The 16244-nt window shown below is 39.7% G+C and overlaps 1 protein-coding gene across 3 annotated transcripts in view; it reads left to right on the top strand.

Annotated features, from left to right (window-relative positions):
- The window catches only part of LOC137283386 (myocardin-related transcription factor B-like), an 87956-nt gene that overhangs the window by 47088 nt on the left and 24624 nt on the right, over positions 1 to 16244 (top strand). For all 3 annotated transcript variants that reach the window (XM_067814847.1, XM_067814848.1, XM_067814846.1), the window contains 2 exons: positions 8885 to 9133; positions 15067 to 15132. In XM_067814847.1, the coding sequence (XP_067670948.1) occupies positions 8989 to 9133; positions 15067 to 15132 (211 nt within the window). In that variant the 5' untranslated portion in view covers positions 8885 to 8988. The remainder of the gene's footprint in view (positions 1 to 8884; positions 9134 to 15066; positions 15133 to 16244) is intronic.

The following is a 16244-nucleotide window of genomic DNA, read 5'->3' as shown; positions in this document are numbered from 1 at the left end:
TTTGGTTGTGTTTTGATTGGAATGGCCTGCTTCAGGAGAAAGATTCATCACAAAGTTCAACTGATAAACAGCCAACATGTTTTGAAGAGAAATTTTTAAGAGTCTTTGTCTGTGCCCAGACACACTTAAGTTTTCTTTAATGAGGAAACAGCAGACACATCAAAGTGTCTGACCATGTTGATTAAAGATCAGTGTAATGGTCTGCTTACTAAGTAGAAGATCTGGACACCATGGGACATGTTCTACATACAGTGTTTGGGTATCCAAGTGTTTTGACCTGAGCGGGCAGGATCCCTAAACAGATGGACATTGGTGTGTAGTAAGATGCCAGTCCAGATGTTTGGTAAGGTCATCCTTCTGTTGTGCAAACTCCAACCGAGGATCAGGGTGTTCCTAAAACTGGGAAAGGTCAACATGGATCTGGCAAGACTACTGATTGTTGTCTGGCTGAAAGGTTAGCAACAGCCAGTGGGTAGATAGACTTGCCGTTAGCTACACCTTTGTGTTTTGGAAGAATGCCTCCCGAGTTCCATGTTGTCCGTTTCCAGGTCAGCAGGCTATTTGTGCTGGGTGTTGTTTGTCCAGATTCAGATCCAGATGTGGATATCGGTGAAAACATGTATTTTTCCACCAGATAGTTTCAGCTGATCCATCTCTTGCATGTCTCTTCCACTTGAAATGTCAGACGTGTGCTCTTCCAGGAAAATAGGTCATGTGTATTTGGGTAAATGAAACCAAATGCATACCAACCTTTCGGTTCACACCGGTAGGTAGGTATTGGCATGACTTACTTACAAACAACAGAAGAAACCAATTTGCAGACATATTTCTACAGGTAGATACTCCTGCAAATAGTGATGAATGACAGGGACTAATGCTTATTCACTAAAAGTACAACAATTTTAGATGAAACAAAGTGCATTTATAGGGCATCTGTTTGACAGGATACTGAGGGCTGAATCTGGTAAAAATCATCAGTGCATTCATATATGGCTATTGAACATTGTAATGGACAGAATTTGAAGTCAGATGTTTTGATGTGGGAGAAGCATAGTGACTAAAGAATGGGCTCCTCAAACCATTTAACCTGCTTGATAACCCACAGGGGTACAATTTACGATACATATTTTTGGTGATCCTGCTCTCACTGTGATGTTCACAGGAGTGAGAAAACACACAACGGACCTTTGTTTGCTTCATAATACCATTTATAAATCGATTCATGTTCCCTAGTGTAGCAGTGTTTCAAATATAATCCTGAGGCCATCACTCTGAAAGCAGCTTGTAGTGCAACTGATGCTGATTCTTTATATGTTCTTTTTTTACATTCATAATCCATATGTCAAACTGAAGCTTCATGCAGTTTTTATGAATGTATTTTATTTTTTGATGCATTTTGAAAAAGAGAAACTACAAGATTAAGAATGAATTTGATTTGCATTGGTTATCATCAAATAGCTGCCATTTGATCAGGGATTATGTAGTTTATGTAAACTCAGTGACACTTTATGTCTCTCAACCTTTGGAATTTCAAAATGGCAGCTATATATACATGTACAGAAAACTATGATCACGTTCATCAGATAGTGTCCGATAAGATTGCACTTAGCCGTAACATTAGTAAGATAGCTGTGCGATTACACACAACATGACTAACGGGGAAGACAGTGTGCCTGCATGGAAGAATGTGTGTAGGAAGAAGATGGCAGGAATATACTGGAATGTATATACACATTGGCTGGAGTCAGTACATGCAGGTGGAACTCGCCATCAAGCCCATGACATTTATAACTGAAATATAGCTAATAAGTTGCAGCCAGGTTTCCTATGATTTGCTGGAGCTGTATTTGAATTACCTATATCCAGATTGACTTCTAGTATTCTGAGTAAAGCTGTGGTGGTAGTGATTTGAAGTTAAGAAGTGTACATGCTTCTCAATCAGGAGACAGGATAGTTTTCCTGTTGTTGTGTTTATCGTCAAAGCAAAAAAATGTCAGTAAATTTTGTTAAAAATATGGAAGGCTTGGAGTAATTCATGGTCTTATGTTTCCATTAATATACTGAATGTCTTAGGTGATGAGATAAGAGCACAGAAGTACAGGGAGGAAATATCATCTTGCACTTATTTCCACTGTACACATGATTCATATGTCAAGTTAATTGATATTTGCTGTTTTTGTGTTGAACTTGTGTGTGTGTGAGACGCTTTTAGTTAGAATCTTGCTGCTGAAAATAGATGAACAGGAATAACGTCTTACATCAGTCTTGGTTCATTTGCGTCTGCTTGTTCAAAATAAGGACACCATAGAAGATAATACACTCTGTCAGAGGATGCATGAGCTGGTAGCTGGTGTGTTGGACACTACACACATTTTGCTCCTGCAGCCATTCCTTGGCTGCACGGTTCAGGGAGAAAATTGTTTTGGTGGCAGCAATGGTACACTAAGTGCTGTTCATTGGATGGTGCTATGTTGGCGGATACCATGAAATTGCAGCTCGGCCATCTGTAAGTTGTCTGCCGTGAAAACATAAGCTCATTCACAACAAACAGGAAATGTTTGTCATAGTAAGGGCTGTAATTGCTGGCTGCTGACCACCACACTGGCCATCCCAACTGACCCACAGCCTCTCCATCAGCCACAGCTGGTGGGCAGCCATCAACAGCAGCCAGGTGTACCAGTGGTGAGCAGTTATCAGCAATATCTCTGTATAGAGATGGACAGTCATGAACAGTGTCCTGCTAGAGAGCTGGACAGCTATCTACAGTGTTGTATGAAGGGTGGGCAGCCATCAACAGCAGCTGGTGTGCAGCTATCAGCAATATCTCTACAAAGTGATGGACAGTCACCAACCCTGTCCCAAATGTAAGATGTACTGTCATGAACAATGTCCCAGTATGGATCAGGACAGCCATGAGCGGCTCCGTTGCATAATTCCTGTGTACGTAATTCAGAATAGAACTTTAGGATAAGTTCTTTTTCTTTCAGAAGGATAATTCATAAAAGTATTGACACAATCTGTATTTATCTAGTGCAACAAGTTATTCATCTTGACATGTACATGATGCAAGGTAACTAGTTCCTTCAGCCAGTCCTTGTAAGTGAAAATGTCCAGTAGTCCCTCAGCATCTGTAGAAGCAGGTAATGAGCCCCAGCAGCCTGTGTTAGTCACTCACCAGGCTTGTTAGATCCCCAAGATAACACCAACTGACCAAATGGTCAAGCAATAACCTGGGAGGGAAATGAGCCTTCTTGAATGTTAACCATGCCGGAGATGGGACCACTATGGGTCTGGACGTTGTTGTACTAACTCGAACCATGCACACTCTCAGGGAAGTAGTCTTGCTCTGAGGGACAGCCTGATCCGTGATGGAGACAAAGATGTGTTGTCTTTCACCATAACAAATAGCCCCCTAATTTTTAGATAGACATCAAGAGGTCTGTACCAAATCTTTATCAGCAGCTACTGTGTGTCTGGTTAGAAAGTCTTAAAAGTGCCACTGCTTTAACACAGAAAGCTCATATGAAATTGACAGACAGACAATCAGTAATAGGTCCCTGAACCAAAGTACTGACATTCTTGGAAAACAGATGTTTCACCCAAATGGGGTTTATGGGGATGATTGATGTAGTGATGAAAATAACAATGTCACTTTGTTTACATCTTTTTATCTAGGAATGATTCTAATGGCCGTCACAATTAATGCACATGAAGAAATAATGCTGCAAGTCTTTGGGGATTTTAGATGTCTGTAGCTCAAAGTAAACATGCCCACAGTAACATAATTTGCACCACAGGATCATTTACCAAAAAAACCCCACACAATTTGTGGAAGTTCTGCAATAATTCGTGCAAATCATTCTGCTCAATGTAGTTTGTTACGACACCTTGAAACAATAGTTCTGTGTTCCATCTTCTAGCATGGTTTTCCTATGCATATCTGTGCTTATGTGTACTGATGAGAGGAAGAAGAAACTTTGATGAGTGATTCTGAACATTTAGATGCTTTGGGCTGATGGTGGTTGGATTAGCATTGCTTCCAACTGTGGCGGAACAAGCCATGTTGCCATATGATATGACTGAATGTGCGGCAAAGTTTTACCTTGCAGTGTTGGCTAGTGCCAAGAGGTATCGCAAGATCAATGAATGCTAAGTGTTGGACTAATCAGTGGCTGATTACAGCAGGCCTGGCATCATCCCCTGTGTGTACTGGCACCTCCAGCACCGTCGCAACATAAGACTGGAGAAACCAGCTATGGAAACACACATTTTGGAACACTTTCAGAGTCTTAAAAAGTGAAGACATTAACATTTTTCAACTCTTTAATGAGGATATCTTACTTATTGGTACATTGATCTGATTGATTGTCATGTCTTTCGACTGCTTGGTGTTGGGGTGCCAAGTAGGTACTGTAAAGACTTATGTCCCTTGAATCCCAATCCTCCAAGACTATGATTCTAGCTGTATCAGCACCATACCCATGTTCCTTGGTTTCCCCATTGAAGTATACTGATGCACATACATTGATACTACTGGAATGATCTTCCATGACCCTATTCACTCATATGATGAGCTTATTAATAGTGATGTTTTAGAGCTGAATTCATCCAATCATTGGCAATTGAGAACAAAAGTGTTGTTTTAAACTTCGTGTGAGGCTCAAGTTGACTTGTGTGGCATTATTACCCAAGTGTTTGTGTTCATACTCTCAGTCACAGAACAAACAGAAGAATACAAGCCAACACGACACTCATGATTTAACTGAAGACTGCATTATCATAGCAATTGCATCTTACTCACTTAAATCAGCTGAATAATATTCTGGTTCATGTGCTAAGCTGAAAATGTCTGACTGAAGGGGTCTTTCTGGTCAATGATCTCAAGATCAGCTTATTCTGGTTCATATGCTAAAATGTATATGTGCCATGTTCTAAGCTGAAAATGTCTGACTGAAGGGGTCTTTTTGGTCAATGATCTCAAGATAGCGTATTCTGGTTCATATGCTAAAATGTATATGTGCCATATGCTAAGCTGAAAATGTCTGACTGAAGGTTTATTAACACTAGGCCCCCATGGAGGATAGATGACCTATTGGTATTGCTCTAAACTTAGCAACCTGCAACTGCATAGCATTCAACTTTCAACATCAACAAAAGATATTTCAGAAGTCGAGTGGTAAAAGTGTTTGCTTGCTACACCTGGTATTGATGCTTTCAAAGGATGCAGTTTCTGGTGTCATTTGTAAATACCTTCTTTGAGAACAAAATGGATATGAGTAGCAGAAATCCTACGTTTTTGCCAAACGTATGATATATACTCTTAATCATGGTAAGGAGATGCCAGTGTCTGGAGTCCTCATCACAAACCAAGGCATGGCAGTTACATCAAAATGCACATACTATGGATGACCAGGGATGGCTTAAATATGCCTGTGGGTATTTGCTTGCTGGATGGCCAGCGCTAGTGATGACAGCGCCAGATGTTCAAGAGGACAAGATAGATGTCAGATACATTACAGGAACTTTTCGAATGCAACATAGTAATTGTATCACACAACGTGTTTACTTTGAAATTCTGACTCCTTGATAATGTCTGCAAATATCATGTCCCCTGCGCAGGAGGTGTAAACAGGCTGCTTCTTAGCCTTGCTGCTCTTCCAGACTCGCATTTCATAAACTTCACAGAAGGAATCTGGGTGGGTTATCACTGTACTCTTTGAAATTATGGTACACAGAATTACAAATATCAATGGTATTGTCAGTGCCAGGTTTGATGCATTTCATGTTTTTGCATTTTGTTGTTGATGTTTAAATATCAAAGGCTTGTTGTTGAAAAACATGATGTGTTTGGAAAAGATCACTTGATAGACGTTTATTTCCAACTTTCACAGATTAGAGGAATTATTTTGGATCTAGTTCCAGTAGCATTATCAGCTTGTTGGTTCTTTTCTCCTGGGGACAAGTTATCTAATATTTGTGTGTGATTTTTAATTTCTGTTTCTGTGTGTATTTTTGTAAACAATGTTTATGTGAGTCATTTGGGCAACTGGTTTTGAATAGATCTGAAAGGTTTTAATGGCTTAATGTCTTCAAACCTTTGTCGCTATTGTATCATTGCACGCACATGCATACACATACACAAACTGCTTGGCAATCAGACAGTTTGGCCTCTCGAAGCCATCTTTCCCATTATGTTTACCTTCTGTTATCAAGACATGCATTTAAGTAGTCATAATCTTAAGAAGTTTGTTTGCCCAATACAACATAAAAATCTCCAGAACAGTGAATACCTTTATAGTGTTCCTTCAGGTACAATACAAATTATATACCATAGTCAACATTTAACAATCAGCCTCCACTTACACCACCGTGATATTGCCAGATTAATGCTAAAAGTGGAATGAAACTGAACTCACTCACTAACTTTGCTTGCATGACTTGGCAAGGTGAGTACCCAAACTGACTCTCATTCATGTATCAGTTCATTAATTAGAAGTCCCAATGAAGCGTGAGAGGATGGGCTCATACAGTGTAACCTCACAGTATCCATGTGACATACAAGTGTTCTCCCTCAGGAAGCATGTGTAACATTATATCGCAGGCTGGCATCAGTCTTGCCTTCATCTCCTGGAACGTAGGTATCTACAGTTTCAAGACAAGACACAGGGATAGAATTAACCCAGAAAGTCGACTAGTCTGAATACTTCAAATACAGCACTCCCCCAGAATATTTGAAATTCAACTAACCCTTGTAGATGCTCTTTACATTGAAAAAAGTCTAGTTTCTATCTATTTCACAGTCACTTTTCCAGAATTGCATCCTTCTGTCACTCATCCAGTATTAATCATGAGGGATTTCTTCCAACATTGAGTTAACATGCCATTATAAAACTGAAATGCTAACAAAACAACACATTCAGTCAACTATGAGGTCCTGAAGATCTTTAAAAGTCAATGATGCAAATACAAGTTTAATGTTTTGAGCATAGAGCTTCCCCCAGTTAATTTTTCCTTTAAAAAATAACAATATAAACATGACGTTCATGTGAGATTTAATAGTTTGAATCACTTATAATTCCTTCAGAACATTTTGACATTCATATATGTTCATGTAGGTGTAACTTGATGGTTAAGCATGTGTTCATCACATCGAAGGGCTATGCCATTTGCCACATAGATACCATGATTGAAGTCATTTCTGGTGTTGATGCAGTGACCAATGTGCTCAGTCACTCAGTCACTCAGTCATTCACTCACTCACCCACTCACCCAGTGCGTATTGAATAATGAGCACCTACTGACATTTACCTTTTTTCACACTGACATGATAGAAGTGCTGCTTGTCCCATATTGACAGATGTAAACAGGGTAGGCATCAGTGTTTAGTACAGTTTTACTATCATTAGGATCTGGTTCTCATTTATTCCCTAATTATGATCACATGGAGTTTAAGATGAACAACATTTGTCACCTATAAGCCCTCTATGCCTAGCACGTTGCCCAAGAGGATTCTTAGTCCCTAAACCTCCTTGATACTTTGATATCCTGCCTCCTCACCTGGGTGCCATAGACTCCTGTCGTCTAGTACTGGGGCCACACTGAATCAATTGCCTTCTCAACTAATACCTCAGTATCTCTTTCTGTTCAGTTAATGTGCCTAGGTACAAATTTCTGTACTGTGTCTGCGGAGAAATCTCCATGTTTTGTGGTTGCAACTGTACTGAATCAGCCATGGTTTCTTGACCTGAAAGAATGTATCATGGCTGCTTCATGAGAGCGAACATTCATGCAATGGGATTCTATGGTGTTTTGTAATAATTGGATGAAAGTAAACAGTTCTTGGCGTGTGTTAATGTGCCTCTTATGATGTTTGTATTTTTTTGTCAAATGATGGTTTCGTTTGTCATTATGGTCAAGACAAACAATTGTCATACCATATTTCTACTTTAAGGTCCCAAGCCTATAGTAAACATTGGTCCCAATAAGTGCGAAGTCAAATGCTCTGTAATACATATTAAAGCCTTGTCTTTAATAGTAAGAAGTATTAGTGATTAGTAATAGACTCATGTACTCTGTATAGTCTTAAGGATTTGGAAGTTCATATGTTGCTGCCATGCCAGCATTTAACAGAAAAGATAGGGTCCCCCTAGCAGACATCTGCATAATATTTGTTCTGTTTGTTTGCTGTTTAATGATGCATTCAGTGGTATTCCAGCTGTAAGGCAGTGGTCAGTAAATAATCAAGTCAGGACTGGATACCAGTATTTAACATGGTCAGCATCAACTGGGACATGGGTCAACCGAATCCCATTAGTCACCTTTGTATTAGTTGCTGAAGACCTGGTTAATGTAGATTAGATACATGTCCTTGTAATAGAGGTAATATGGTAACGGCTGTGTCAGCATTACGTCTATCCTGTTCTGTTCTCACGACTACTTGAACAACAGGATCTCATTGTCTCAGTATCCTCAAAACATGTGAACAACTAAAAAAATTAAATAATAATAAAAATGTCATGTGCAAACATCCATGAATATGTGAGTCATGAAATGTGTTGTGTCAAAATCTTCAAATTTCCTTCTGTGAAATATTTTTATCTGGGGATGTTTTTCATGGTTTGAGGAAGTTTCTTCATCATGAGGGACACATCTCAGGTCAAGCATGATTCTTGGTCAGCTGTGCAGAACCTTTTTGCAGCGGTAAACACCATTGGTTATATATCCACCTTAATAGCAACTACCTGTGGACTTGCATGTTGAATATTTTGGTATATTTACCAATATGTACTTGACTCGTGACCTTTGATTCATGAAAACTGATTTTGTTCGTCTCCAGTAAGGTGTGTGGAAAAAAAGGTATTTCAAATGTTTTATTTATTTTCAGATTCAAGTAGCGGGACAAGTTGGTCCCCCCTGTACGGGGGCGGGTCCAAACTTGACAAGGACGCTATCCAGATAATCCATTGCATCTATTGCAAAGACTGCCGAATGGAGAAGCTGGCTGCTGAAAGAGCAAAACAAGCTGGGGCGGGGACATCTACGGACCAAGACCCACCCACAAATTCACCTTCTAGCCCTCACACCTTGCTGGACGAGATCTCTCTTCAGCAGACCATGGATAAAAACAAAGAATGTGAGTCATTTACAAAACTTAAGTGATATGAATGTTGTAGATGGCGATGCAGAATATGCTACCCAAGAGAAGAACTACCCAGTTCTTTCATAGTACTTTGGGGTGGTGGAGTAACTTAATGGTTGCACAATTGTTAGACCAAATACCTAGGGCCCTTATTCTCGAAATGTTCGTAGCCCTAAGAATTCTTATCTTTGATCTTAGCAAATGTGTTTAGAATGGGCTTAAGAAGTTCGTAGAGCTATGAACGTTTCGAGAATAGCTAGCCAGGTTTGATTCTCCAAATGGGTACTGTGTGAGAAGCCGATTTCTGGTGTCATCCGCTGGAATATTGCTAAAAGTGATGTAAAATAAAACACGCTCACTCTCTCTGTGGAGAAGACCCAAGTTCTGTTTTCCAAATGGTGATAGCTCAGTGGTTAAGGTATTCGCTCGTACATTCAGGTTCAATTCTGCATTGGGTACAATGTGTGAAGCCCATTTCTTGTGCCCTCTGCTGTGATACTGCTGGAATACTCCTGAAAACAGCATAAAACCATACTGACTCATTCATAATACCCTAGTAATTCTGTTGTTAATCTGTTGTGGCTTGACAATTTATAATAGGAATACGAAAGACAGGCGTCATGTTGGCTCTAATTTTCTTCTTGTGAGAATATGTGTTTCAGACATAGTCCTCCATAGTAATATGCCAGCATATATGCCAGTAGTATGGCAACAATATGGCAGTCCTGTTCAGGATAGTCCTCCTCAGTTGTTAGACTTTCCTACCTCGTGAATGATAATGGCAGCTCTTGCTCGTTAAGACCATCCCACCATGCCAGGGACTGTTGAAGCCCAGTGGGAAGTGTGTTTGTCAGACTCTCACAAAGCCTGGGTTTGATTGGAAACATGGCTACAATATGTGAAACCTATTACTGGGGTACCGTGCTGTGGAATTACTGAAACAAATTTTGTACACTTCATGTTCTCCCACCTTATCCCCCTGTTACTTGAGAGAGACCATGTGACAGCCAGCGCCTGACATTACTTACTGTGGCTTACATGTACTTTTTAGTGGATTAATAATAATTAATAAATACTGCGCAAGCATCCTTACACCCTGTGCGTGCTAAAAGCCTTCATGTGATAAAGTTATACAGTAGTGTCGATTTATACAGAAACTACGCAGTTCCCCATAAAAACTTCCCCATCTATCTGCCTCAGGCAAGTAATGTGCTCTACAGAAAAGATGTTTTTGGATTTGATTGAAGGGCTCAAATGTTTTGAGATTTTCTGATTTGAATAGGAATATTTTTGTGCAGATGATTGCCATTGTTACTGAAAGATGAATTTATTTGTTTAAAATACAGCTTCCTGTATTCTCTATATATTTAATTTGCCTGACATCTCTATGAGTAATAGTGATATAGGTGTTGATTTTTTTTTACAGCTTTTGTCAGTCATCTGTTTAAAGGGTAATTATAGTCTCAATGAAGCCAAATCAGCTGAGCCAGCAATAAATGTTCTATATATATCCAACCACAAGCTGATAGGTACATTGTTTTGTACAAATATCTGTCATTCTCTTCATGCTGCCTCTGCCACTGAACTGGCTCCTACCAGTATAGATACTGGCAGCAATACTGACAAAAGTATTTGTCCTAAGCTACACATATTGAACAAAGGTATCCGTCAGGTAGCCATGTCTCCAACCATTTTGCAAAATAGCAGGAATATTCACAGGTTTATTTGAGAACAAAAGTTAGAAAACATTAGTTTGATGTTAAAACAGAATAAGTGTACTGTAAGGAAGGATATAAACTCTCACCCAATAGCGATTCTTGAACGAATGAGACAAAAGCTAACTCAGGACAGTTATCTGCTGGTTGCAGTGTTGACCAATACTGGCCACTCAACAACTGGTTTTGTCTGGTTGAGACTTGATTATCTACATACATTAACTGTTGTGTTTACAGCGACATTTAAACATTCATTTACTCCCTCCCTCACTCTAATCTCCCAGAAAAGCATTCTAGATATCAGGAAGTAATAAAAACTCTGTCAGGAGTGGGGAAAAAATAATTTGATTTATTTAAACCTGAGCCATCTTTCACCATAAGACAGATAAGCATAGGAGTTCCACTGGGACATGATTCTGGTGCTAATCTTATCATAATTACCAAGCTTTTTTTCATTTCTGAAAGTATTTTGTTTGTCAAATAGCTCCATTCTGTCTAACAAGCTTTATGATGGTGAGGAAAGGTGGCATGGTGTTGTGTGGGTTGTAGATTCCCCTTGAGTGGGTCGCTATCAGGTGACGAAATGCTAGCTGACCCTGGACAGGGGTACTACACTCTATACTATCTCCTTGACTCTTATCAGCAGACCTTTCTCCTTCTGTCCATTGCTTCCCTTCAGGTTTTATCCATCCTCACAGAAAGTGCCAACACAGCACCAACTTGTGTTGTGTAGCATTTAATTTGTATGTCTGTTCATTGGCAGCAAGGGAATCCTTCAGGATGCTGATGCTCAGCCTACATAGATCTGTGGTTCTGGCTTTGTGCCAGCTGTAGACTGAGGAATGCAGAACGAATGCATGAACAAGGAGGAGGGCTCAGTGCCAGGTTTTTTTCACTGAACACTTTACCAGATGGTGCTGCAAGTGTTTCACTGATCTAGTACCTGTGTGGATGGCCCAAGGTGAGATAGGTAACTCTGCCAACTGATGATGAAATCACTGGCCTTGTCCTCATGGCTGGCCAGTTAGTCCAGTCCAGAACCACTGTGAGCACACCAACATTGTTTTTGTCTGCTTACACCTGTTCGACTTAGTACATATGATTCTTTCAGACTGGAACCATTGCCAAGTCTGTGACCTTGTGTAAGAACATACTAATAGATTTGCCCTAGATATCCTGGCCTTGGAATACCACTTCCTGGAGCCCTCCTCATCTATGTGAACTCTTGATGGATACAATGAAGTGTGAAATGGAAAGAAGTTCCTATCATATGCCCCTTTAGTCCACATAAATAGTACATTACCTGTGATAACTGTGAAAGCAGCATGAATGGAATATAATTAAACAAAAATAGAGGATCACTTTACCTACAAAGAAATCTGCTTATGAGTAATTTATGCTATTTTAGAAGTACATGTGTATTTTGGGTGCTGGTATCTAAACACTGGGAGATTAAGTTTTTCTTAAGGAAAATGCTTTTAGATTTGATTATCCAAGTTTTCGCAGCCGCCATATGAACTCATGACTCTTGGCCAGATAATAGGCTGCTGAAAGCTTTCATGTCTGATTCAGCGTGGGGTCAGATATCTTAATTGCAAAGATGTTAAGCACCATGCCTCATTAAACCAATTACTGCTGTTAGGAAACTACCCTCTTCAGACTTCTCCTGGGCTGTCTGAGTGGTCATCAGGCTGCTCCATATACCTGAGCACATTCTTGGTTCTGGTCATATCAAGGGAATGTTCATCTTGTACAAGTGTCCTGTCCTCAGAGCATTTCATCAATGCTTTCAAGATGGTTACGGTGCCTCAAATTCCTTTTCTGTTCTGGACAAACAGGTCTGTCATGCCAAAATGAACCGCTTTCTGTCTGAGGCTTGATTGGGATATGTCATGCCATGACTTCTGTCTGTTATCCTGAAGTTGATCTATTACTACCTTATGTCATGCCATGAAGATCTGATGCTGTCATGACACAGTTCTGTTGAACCATGAAAGTAAAGTAGCGATGAAATCCTTTTACTGTCATGACATGGTTCTCTCGAACCATGAATGTCATTTTTTATTGAAAATGATAATTGTGACAGCCATGGATATCTTTTTAAATTTGTATAATCATAACACTGTATCATAAATGGTTTGAGAAGACACACTTTCCCTGTTTCTAATATCACACAATTTTCTGTGCAGTTTTGGATGCCAAGTTGTCCAAATTATGTTTTCAGGGTTGTTAACCCCATATCCCTACTCACAGGTTTCACTAATGACCATCAGCCCTTGAAGATTGGGTTGATATTGGAAAACCATGCTTGTCTTAAGAGGCTGCTAATGGAATATGGTGGTCAGACTCTCACATATATCTCAGTTGCATAGAATGATGCTCATGAAGTTCAATCACTGGATTGTCTGGCCCAGACTCAATTATTTACTGACAGCCACCATACAGTGCAGCATTAAACAAAAATCCAATCAACCAACATGTATTACTTCAGGCTTTCCTCCATCCAGCTGAAATGCCATGAGATAACTGGAACACTGTTCAAAGTAGCCATTAACCCAGTTACTTCACTGTCATCTGGTTTGAATTGGCAAGGGATCTTCTGAAAGAGCTAGTGAAAATGTTTTGATCAGACATGAACTTATAGACATAGTCCAATAGTTTATTACCCCAGTAATGAGAACACTTGCGAAAACAGTCTTAGGACTAATATGTTTCTCTGAGTTAATAGTAAAATCAGACATTGACAGATCTATTTCAGTAAAAGACAGTAGTAATGAATGTGTAGTTATAGAGGCAGAGATATCATTGAAGTGATGCAAGTAAAGAAATTTTACTCTTTAAATGTATAGGGTGTACTGAGAAGTGTACAATGTCTTGGGATTTGTACTTTGTGTATGGACATGTGATATGTACAGTGTGTCCAGATATGTTCACCATGTAGAGAAGTGTACACTACTGAGATGTGTCAGCTGTCTACCAACATACGTTGACATATGTCCAGAAGAACAGTCCCAGACTATGTGGGGAATGTATCCTCTCCACACTGCTGTTACTGACTCAGTTGTTGACTCTACCAGTAGGTAGTCACATAGCTCAACTCACCCAACAACAGCTGAGGAGACTGCTAGGAGGGGGTACAGCCTCCATCAAAAGATATGCCGGATATAAGTGAATTAAGCCGGTGATTCAGGAGAGCCAATCAGCTGAGTTGAGTGATTGAGGCAAATGGACCTAGTATCTGGACCATCTTTCCCATGCAGTACTGTTATGCTAGATATGTACCACTCATCTCTGTATTAACCAACCCTGAGGGTTGACATAGCAGCTTGTCAAACAGATTACAGTTAGAAGTAGCCGCATCTATCATGGCCAAGAAACATGGACAGTGACATATCCTGTTCCGGGTTGACCTTTGTTGTTGTATAAATTTAGAATATTTATCTCGTAACATCTTTAGAAATAAGAATCACAATCTCCCAAAGCACACGATGCATTTAGTGCTGCATTTTACATATGAAAGCCAGCCATATAGATGGAATATTGCTGAGTATGGTGTAAAACCAAACTCACTCACTACATATGAAAGCCTGCCCTTGTAGCTGAGTGGATATTGTCTTCTCATAAAGGAGAAGATCCAATGTTTGATCACGCTTGGCATTATGCCAAAAAATGTTAATGCCAGGTAATTATTGTTTTTTTACCTGGTTGAAGGAATGAAGAGGAAAATTGTGTGTATGAAAAAAGACAGGTTGGCTCGGACAGCATGTGAACTCATAGCAGTGTTGTTTTTCATTAACCAAACATTCTCCAGTCATCATTTGGATACATTCAGGGGTACATATCGATGTATATTGTGCTTTTTGAGTCATAGAATAATTTGTATCATGATGCATAAAATTCTGTTTTAAGTTGGAATTTTCTAGCTAGTCACATCAGTACATTGTTGAACGTTGAACCGCCTGGTTGTGTTTCATTGCCCATGAATTCTCATTACAGAGTTCAATTGAAGTCTCTGCCATCTGGAATAAAACTAGGTTTTACACCTGTGGCCATTTCTCTGACTTATGACAGCAGTTGTCATGGCCAATGCAGCCATCAGAATCAGACCATGGCTATGAGCATCTGATTGGAAGCTACATGAAAGACGCTTATTATATGTGCTTGTAATATCAATAATACCATGAATAACATATAACTTTTTATCTGTTTCAGCATTGAAAAGAAAGCTTATGTTACGGAGGTCGGTCAATGAACTGGTCGACAGGGGAATATATCCACGTAAGTTGACGTCTGATGTAGTTCTGATAGTAAGAAAGCCATATTGGTTATGTCTGATTTGGAACCTTCAGGTGTTGGACAGGGTAGTGGGGTAGCCTAGTGGTTAAAGCATTACCTTGTCAGATAGTTACAGAAACACAGTATATACTGCCCAATGGCATAGCATACACTGCCAATTGCCATATAGTTACAGAGGCACTGTATATACTGCCCTTTGCCATATGCTACAGAGGCATTGTATATTCTGCCAAGTGCCACAGAGGCACTGTACATACTGACCGGTACAGGTTACAGGAATGAGGGAATTGTCTTCCTGACTACTGGCAGGAATGTCAACACATCACTCCATTTTCAAAAGGGCAGCTGATGAAGACCAGGAATTCAGTGCGGCTTTGAACTCCAAGTGCTTGAGATGAAACGAAAACAGACATTAATTATCTAGGGACAGAAAAACACTGATTACGACCCTGAATGAGAGGCATGCAAGAGATAAGGACACTTATTATTGCGCGTCTTGTCAGCAATGATAGGAAGCAGTATCTATATGTCAACACCTGTATAACAGCCATATTGCAGGTCACCTGCACTTCAATAAACCCTCTTCTAATGCAAGGGGAAGCATTCACGATAACACTTATCTTCTAGGTGATTTTGAGATCTCAATTATAATGTGTGTCTTCAGCACATTTTCTTAGATAAGGCTCACATCCCTTCAAGATCAAGGCAGAATTGATTCCAAACTTAAACAGTTTTAGAGATTTGTGGGGAAAAACATGATTCTACTTCAATTTATTTATTGTATGATTTAGTTTTCAATTGATTTGGGCAAGGTAGATCGATTGTGTCAGTTCAGAAGTGTTGTATATTTGTTGTTGAAGGTAGGGCAGATCTTTCCATTTCATTTTCTTATGTTACGAAAACTGTTTGTTTTCTTGGGAAAATACAGGAAGGGAGATAAGGCCCATACACACACCCCACCCTCACCCCCACCCCCACCCCCTTGTCAAGTCTAGATTAGTGTTATATTTTTTCTGTGACTTCGAATTAGTAGGGGCAGTGGGTTGGCTTAGTGGTTAAAGAATTCGCTTGTCACACTGAAGACCTGGGTTTGA

Source organism: Haliotis asinina, chromosome 5 (genome assembly GCF_037392515.1).
Source record: "Haliotis asinina isolate JCU_RB_2024 chromosome 5, JCU_Hal_asi_v2, whole genome shotgun sequence".
NCBI lineage: Eukaryota > Metazoa > Mollusca > Gastropoda > Lepetellida > Haliotidae > Haliotis > Haliotis asinina.
This window is presented reverse-complemented; position numbering and strand designations above follow the sequence as displayed.